The sequence below is a fragment of the Pseudoliparis swirei genome, chromosome 23 (assembly GCF_029220125.1).
Source record: "Pseudoliparis swirei isolate HS2019 ecotype Mariana Trench chromosome 23, NWPU_hadal_v1, whole genome shotgun sequence".
Classification (NCBI taxonomy): Eukaryota; Metazoa; Chordata; class Actinopteri; order Perciformes; family Liparidae; genus Pseudoliparis; species Pseudoliparis swirei.
The window spans coordinates 540,330-549,057 of NC_079410.1; the positions used below are offsets into that span (position 1 = coordinate 540,330).

General features: G+C 49.2%; 1 protein-coding gene across 1 annotated transcript in view; it reads left to right on the forward strand.

Annotated features, from left to right (window-relative positions):
• scn4ab (sodium channel, voltage-gated, type IV, alpha, b) overlaps window positions 1-1,099 on the forward strand; it is a 34,592-nt gene extending 33,493 nt beyond the window's left edge. The window contains exon 18 of the mRNA XM_056406283.1: window positions 114-1,099. Within this exon, the coding sequence (XP_056262258.1) occupies window positions 114-446 (333 nt within the window). The 3' untranslated portion in view covers window positions 447-1,099. The remainder of the gene's footprint in view (window positions 1-113) is intronic.
• The last annotated feature ends 7,629 nt before the right edge of the window (window positions 1,100-8,728 follow it).

The window sequence follows — 8,728 nt, forward strand, 5'->3', positions numbered from 1 at the left end:
CTTGTACTCTGTTATGTTATTCAGTTTGAAATATTATCATCTTCTCAAAAGGGCAGATATTGTTGAATTGATCAACGTAGACTGAGGTCTTAGATAACCATTGTTCCCTCCAGGTGTCATATGAACCAATCAGTAGCACTCTGCGGAGGAAACAGGAAGAAGTGGCGGCGACGGTGATCCAGAGAGCCTATAGGACACGCCTCCTGAAGCGGACCGTCAAATTGGCCTCCTACAAATACCGAGAGAAGACGGAGGGACGGCGAAACCAGGAGTCTCCGCCCGAGACCAAAGGACTCCTTTGCCGACGCATCGGTCAGCTGTATGGAGGCGGCGAGGACACGCCCACCCGGGTGGAGCTCCAGAGCGAGGTTCTGCTCCATGCTGCTCCACCACTCGACACCTCCAACGTCCTGCCGATTGAGGACCTCAGGGAGTCTTTGGTCTGATACTCAACATGTCCCTTTGGTTCCTGGTTTCCATGCTGGGACTCAGCTGTCTCTGCAGAGTGATGGATCCACACGGCTTTTTACACCAGATGAGTGATCACTGTGTTTTCATATTTCACACTTTACAGATCAACTTTAGGTTATTAGTACGAGTTATTAGAGCAGTGATGTAGTTTGTGTTTCATGATATGTTTTCTCTAGCTCAACAAAAACATTTCTGAAGCTCAAGCGCAGCGGAATGTTCTTCCACGGTCTGAAGTCAAACTGCGAAGGATCAGTGAGGGCGTGGCCTCCATACACAGGCGTGGATGTGAAGACACGAGTACTTCCTGATGACGCTGACATGGCGGTTCTCTGCTGCAGGAAGCGCATGTGTACTTTGTGAAGCTGCAGTGTGAGCTAAGCAGCACTATCGTGATTGGCTAACAGCTTTTTAGTCCATCGAGTCAAAGTGGGGATTGTGCGAATGTAAATTATGACATTATCACGATGTGTCCAAATGTAAAACAACGATTTGGGTTGGAATTAATGCAGTTGCTACACATAAGATAGGGAATTATGACCTTATGCCTTTTGTCTATGATTTTATATCCATACTTTGTATCAAATCTAACGAGCTGCGTGTTGACGAGCTGCGTGTTGACGAGCTGCGTGTTGACGGGCTGCGTGTTGACGAGCTGCGTGTTGACGGGCTGCGTGTTGACGAGCTCCTCGTTGACGGGCTGCGTGTTGACGAGCTGCGTGTTGACGGGCTGCGTGTTGACGAGCTGCGTGTTGACGAGCTGCGTGTTGACGAGCTGCGTGTTGACGAGCTGCGTGTTGACGGGCTGCGTGTTGACGAGCTCCTCGTTGACGGGCTGCGTGTTGACGGGCTGCGTGTTGACGAGCTGCGTGTTGACGGGCTGCGTGTTGACGAGCTGCGTGTTGACGAGCTGCGTGTTGACGAGCTCCTCGTTGACGGGCTGCGTGTTGACGGGCTGCGTGTTGACGAGCTGCGTGTTGACGGGCTGCGTGTTGACGAGCTGCGTGTCGACGAGCTGCGTGTTGACGAGCTCCTCGTTGACGAGCTGCGTGTTGACGAGCTGCGTGTTGACGAGCTGCGTGTTGACGAGCTCCTCGTTGACGAGCTGCGTGTTGACGAGCTGCGTGTTGACGAGCTGCGTGTTGACGAGCTCCTCGTTGACGAGCTGCGTGTTGACGAGCTGCGTGTTGACGGGCTGCGTGTTGACGAGCTGCGTGTTGACGAGCTCCTCGTTGACGAGCTGCGTGTTGACGAGCTGCGTGTTGACGAGCTGCGTGTTGACGAGCTGCGTGTTGACGGGCTGCGTGTTGACGGGCTGCGTGTTGACGGGCTGCGTGTTGGCGAGCTGCGTGTTGGCGAGCTGCGTGTTGGCGGCTGCGTGTTGACGAGCTGCGTGTTGACGAGCTCGCTGACGAGCTGCGTGTTGACGAGCTGCGTGTTGACGGGCTGCGTGTTGGCGAGCTCTCGTTGACGAGCTGCGTGTTGACGAGCTGCGTGTTGACGGCTGCGTGTTGACGAGCTGCGTGTTGACGAGCTCGTGCGAGCTGCGTGTTGACGAGCTGCGTGTTGACGGCTGCGTGTTGACGAGCTCGTTGCCGAGCTGCGTGTTGACGAGCTGCGTGTTGACGAGCTGCGTGTTGACGAGCTGCGTGTTGACGGGCTGCGTGTTGGCGGCTGCGTGTTGACGGCTGCGTGTTGACGAGCTCGTTGACGCAGCTGCGTGTTGACGAGCTGTGTGTTGACGAGCTCGTTGACGAGCTGCGTGTTGACGAGCTGCGTGTTGGCGAGCTGCGTGTTGACGAGCTCCTCGTGCGAGCTGCGTGTTGACGAAGCTGCGTGTTGACGAAGCTCTCGTTGACGAGCTGCGTGTTGACGCAGGCTCCTGTTGGCGAGCTGCGTGTTGACGAGCTGCGTGTTGGACGGGCTGCGTGTTGACGAGCTGCGTGTTGACGCTGCGTGTTGACGAGCTGCGTGTTGACGAGCTCCTCGTTGGCGGCTGCGTGTTGACGAGCTGCGTGTTGACGGGCTGCGTGTTGACGAGCTGCGTGTTGACGAGCTCCTCGTTGACGAGCTGCGTGTTGACGAGCTGCGTGTTGACGAGCTGCGTGTTGACGAGCTCCTCGTTGACGAGCTGCGTGTTGACGAGCTCCTCGTTGACGAGCTGTGTGTTGACGAGCTGCGTGTTGACGGGCTGCGTGTTGACGGGCTGCGTGTTGACGAGCTGCGTGTTGACGGGCTGCGTGTTGACGAGCTGCGTGTTGACGAGCTCCTCGTTGACGAGCTGCGTGTTGACGGGCTGCGTGTTGACGAGCTGCGTGTTGACGAGCTCCTCGTTGACGAGCTGCGTGTTGACGGGCTGCGTGTTGACGAGCTGCGTGTTGACGAGCTCCTCGTTGACGAGCTGCGTGTTGACGGGCTGCGTGTTGACGAGCTCCTCGTTGACGAGCTGCGTGTTGACGAGCTGCGTGTTGACGGGCTGCGTGTTGACGAGCTGCGTGTTGACGAGCTCCTCGTTGACGAGCTCCTCGTTGACGAGCTGCGTGTTGACGAGCTGCGTGTTGACGAGCTCCTCGTTGACGAGCTCCTCGTTGACGAGCTGCGTGTTGACGGGCTGCGTGTTGACGAGCTGCGTGTTGACGAGCTCCTCGTTGACGGGCTGCGTGTTGACGAGCTGCGTGTTGACGGGCTGCGTGTTGACGAGCTGCGTGTTGACGAGCTCCTCGTTGACGGGCTGCGTGTTGACGAGCTGCGTGTTGACGGGCTGCGTGTTGACGAGCTGCGTGTTGACGAGCTCCTCGTTGACGAGCTGCGTGTTGACGGGCTGCGTGTTGACGAGCTGCGTGTTGACGAGCTGCGTGTTGACGGGCTGCGTGTTGACGAGCTCCTCGTTGACGAGCTCCTCGTTGACGAGCTGCGTGTTGACGAGCTGCGTGTTGACGAGCTCCTCGTTGCGAGCTGCGTGTTGACGAGCTGCGTGTTGACGAGCTCCTCGTTGACGAGCTGCGTGTTGACGAGCTGCGTGTTGACGAGCTGCGTGTTGACGAGCTGCGTGTCGACGAGCTCCTCGTTGACGAGCTGCGTGTTGACGAGCTGCGTGTTGACGAGCTCCTCGTTGACGAGCTGCGTGTTGACGAGCTGCGTGTTGACGGGCTGCGTGTTGACGAGCTGCGTGTTGACGAGCTGCGTGTCGACGAGCTGCGTGTCGACGAGCTGCGTGTCGACGAGCTGCGTGTTGACGAGCTCCTCATTGACGAGCTCCTCGTTGACGAGCTGCGTGTTGACGAGCTGCGTGTTGACGAGCTCCTCGTTGACGAGCTGCGTGTTGACGAGCTGCGTGTTGACGAGCTGCGTGTTGACGAGCTGCGTGTTGACGAGCTGCGTGTTGACGGGCTGCGTGTTGACGAGCTGCGTGTCGACGAGCTCCTCGTTGACGAGCTGCGTGTTGACGGGCTGCGTGTTGACGAGCTCCTCGTTGACGAGCTGCGTGTTGACGAGCTGCGTGTTGACGGGCTGCGTGTTGACGAGCTCTTCGTTGACGAGCTGCGTGTTGACGAGCTGCGTGTTGACGAGCTGCGTGTTGACGGGCTGCGTGTTGACGAGCTGCGTGTTGACGAGCTCCTCGTTGACGAGCTGCGTGTTGACGAGCTGCGTGTTGACGAGCTGCGTGTTGACGAGCTCCTCGTTGACGAGCTCCTCGTTGACGAGCTGCGTGTTGACGAGCTGCGTGTTGACGAGCTCCTCGTTAACGAGCTGCGTGTTAACGAGCTCCTCGTTAACGAGCTCATGGCCTTGTTGTGCACCTCTCCTGCTCCACATGTATCTGCTCTGATCTCTCTCTCGTATCAGTTTCACGAGCGTTGAATGAATTCAGTTTCCTGCGTGATGTCACACATGTCTGACCTCAGATCAGTGACAACGTGAATAAATTCACATCTCTGAGGACAAAAACATCAAACATCTGACTTTGTTTTCTGGACCGACAACACGTGTTTCCTGTAAATATCAACATCAATAATAAATGATTCCTCTTCAATAAAATCTTTATTGTATTTATTGTCCTAATAACTACTGATCTCTACTGTCCTTGATTGAACTCTAATGATCTCTCCTTGTCTTTACGGATCTCTGCTGTACCCTTCTGATCTCTAGCTTTCTATATTGGTTTCTAATGCACTCTTTTCTACTCTACTATTCTCTACTGATCTTTATAATGGTTTATTTAATAAGGGACAGTGCACATTAATAAAAACTTAGCAGTAAATGTGCCAGAGTTAGCCAAGAGGCTATTTTTCATCTGTAGTCCCAATGTTGCTGATGTTAAGAACAAACCTAAAAACATAAGATTACAAATACAATCTACAAATAAAGCAAATAAAATAAGGGAGAACAATGTTAAAATGGACAGAATAAAAACATAATGTCAGAGATACTTCACTCTCCTGTATTTTACCCATTCCTACTGTACTCTACTATAATTTATTTTACTCTAATAATCTCTATTTTTCTTTACGAAACCCTGCTTTACTCTACTGATTTCTAGCAATCTCGATTTATCTCTAATGTACTATTTTCCAAATAGTCTGTACCGTACTCAATCATACTATTTCATACCGTACCAATCTCTACTATTTGTACTGATCTCTACTGTACTCTACTGTAGTTTAACCATCTACTGATCTTTACTATGGTCTCATTAACTATAATGATATTGACTGATCTCTACTGCACTCAAAAGTACTCTATTGTACGTGACCTCTCTCATCTCGACGGCCTCATCTAAGCTAAGCCTAGATGACACGATACAACATCTGAAACATCGTCATGCTGTTCCACCAACGCACTTCTTCAAAAGAATTTCACAATGCATCACCAACACAGCCCATCTCTTCAGAACTTCAGTCTTAGTATCACTAGACCTCAGTGCTGCATCCGACATGGTGGATCGTGTCTACTGCAAGATGGACTAAAGGTCTGGGGAAGACTCTGGGGTAGCACTGAAGTGGTTTGAATTCCACTTCAAGGACCAACAATACGTTGTGTCTGTAGCTAGTTACAGCTGACTAGGATGTGGTGTTCCCCCAGTGTTCAGTACGGGGGCCATATCACTATACCACCAGAGGACTATAACCAGGCAGGGTAACATCACTATACCATAGAGGACTAGAACCATACAGGGTAACATCACTAGACCATAGAGGACTAGAACCATACAGGGTAACATCACTATACCATAGAGGACTAGAACCATACAGGGTAACATCACTATACCATAGAGGACTAGAACCATACAGGGTAACATCACTAGACCATAGAGGACTAGAACCATACAGGGTAACATCACTATACCATAGAGGACTAGAACCATGCAGGGTAACATCACTATACCATAGAGGACTAGAACCATGCAGGGTAACATCACTATACCATAGAGGACTATAACCATACAGGGTACCATCACTATACCATAGAGGACTAGAACCATGCAGGGTAACATCACTATACCATAGAGGACTATAACCATACAGGGTACCATCACTATACCATAGAGGACTAGAACCATACAGGGTAATATCACTATACCATAGAGGACTAGAACCATACAGGGTAACATCACTATACCACTAGAGGACTATAACCATACAGGGTAACATCACTATACCATAGAGGACTAGAACCATACAGGGTAACATCACTATACCATAGAGGACAATAACCATACAGGGTAACATCACTATACCATAGAGGACTAGAACCATACAGGGTACCATCACTATACCATAGAGGACTATAACCATACAGGGTACCATCACTATACCATAGAGGACTAGAACCATACAGGGTAACATCACTATACCATAGAGGACTAGAACCATACAGGGTAACATCACTATACCACTAGAGGACTATAACCATACAGGGTAACATCACTATACCATAGAGGACTAGAACCATACAGGGTAACATCACTATACCATAGAGGACTAGAACCATACAGGGTAACATCACTATACCATAGAGGACTAGAACCATACAGGGTAACATCACTATACCATAGAGGACAAGAACCATACAGGGTAACATCACTATACCATAGAGGACTAGAACCATGCAGGGTAACATCACTATACCATAGAGGACTAGAACCATACAGGGTAACATCACTATACCATAGAGGACTAGAACCATACAGGGTAACATCACTATACCATAGAGGACTAGAACCATACAGGGTAACATCACTATACCATAGAGGACTAGAACCATACAGGGTAACATCACTAGACCATAGAGGACTAGAACCATGCAGGGTACCATCACTAGACCATAGAGGACTAGAACCATGCAGGGTAACATCACTATACCATAGAGGACAAGAACCATACAGGGTAACATCACTATACCATAGAGGACTAGAACCATGCAGGGTACCATCACTATACCATAGAGGACTAGAACCATACAGGGTAACATCACTATACCATAGAGGACTAGAACCATACAGGGTAACATCACTATACCACTAGAGGACTAGAACCATACAGGGTAACATCACTATACCATAGAGGACTAGAACCATGCAGGGTAACATCACTATACCATAGAGGACTAGAACCATACAGGGTAACATCACTATACCATAGAGGACTAGAACCATGCAGGGTAACATCACTATACCATAGAGGACTAGAACCATGCAGGGTACCATCACTAGACCATAGAGGACTAGAACCATACAGGGTAACATCACTAGACCATAGAGGACTAGAACCATAAAGGGTAACATCACTATACCATAGAGGACTAGAACCATACAGGGTAACATCACTAGACCATAGAGGACTAGAACCATACAGGGTAACATCACTATACCATAGAGGACTAGAACCATACAGGGTAACATCACTATACCACTAGAGGACTAGAACCATGCAGGGTACCATCACTATACCATAGAGGACTAGAACCATACAGGGTAACATCACTATACCATAGAGGACTAGAACCATACAGGGTAACATCACTATACCATAGAGGACTAGAACCATACTGGGTACCATCACTATACCATAGAGGACTAGAACCATACAGGGTAACATCACTAGACCATTGAGGACTAGAACCATAAAGGGTAACATCACTATACCATAGAGGACTAGAACCATACAGGGTAACATCACTAGACCATAGAGGACTAGAACCATACAGGGTAACATCACTATACCATAGAGGACTAGAACCATACAGGGTAACATCACTATACCACTAGAGGACTAGAACCATGCAGGGTACCATCACTATACCATAGAGGACTAGAACCATACAGGGTAACATCACTATACCACTAGAGGACTAGAACCATACAGGGTAACATCACTATACCATAGAGGACTAGAACCATACAGGGTAACATCACTATACCATAGAGGACTAGAACCATACAGGGTAACATCACTATACCATAGAGGACTAGAACCATACAGGGTAACATCACTATACCATAGAGGACTAGAACCATACAGGGTAACATCACTATACCATAGAGGACTAGAACCATACAGGGTAACATCACTATACCATAGAGGACTAGAACCATACAGGGTAACATCACTATACCATAGAGGACTAGAACCATGCAGGGTACCATCACTAGACCATAGAGGACTAGAACCATGCAGGGTAACATCACTAGACCATAGAGGACTAGAACCATACAGGGTAACATCACTATACCACTAGAGGACTAGAACCATACAGGGTAACATCACTATACCATAGAGGACTAGAACCATAAAGGGTAACATCACTATACCATAGAGGACTAGAACCATGCATGGTAACATCACTATACCATCGAGGACTAGAACCATACAGGGTAACATCACTATACCATAGAGGACTAGAACCATACAGGGTAACATCACTATACCATAGAGGACTAGAACCATACAGGGTAACATCACTATACCATAGAGGACTAGAACCATACAGGGTAACATCACTATACCATAGAGGACTAGAACCATACAGGGTAACATCACTATACCATAGAGGACTAGAACCATACAGGGTAACATCACTATACCACTAGAACCATACAGGGTAACATCACTATACCATAGAGGACTAGAACCATACAGGGTAACATCACTATACCACTAGGGGACTAGAACCATGCAGGGTAACATCACTATACCATAGAGGACTAGAACCATGGGTAACATCACTATACCATAGAGGACTAGAACCATACAGGGTAACA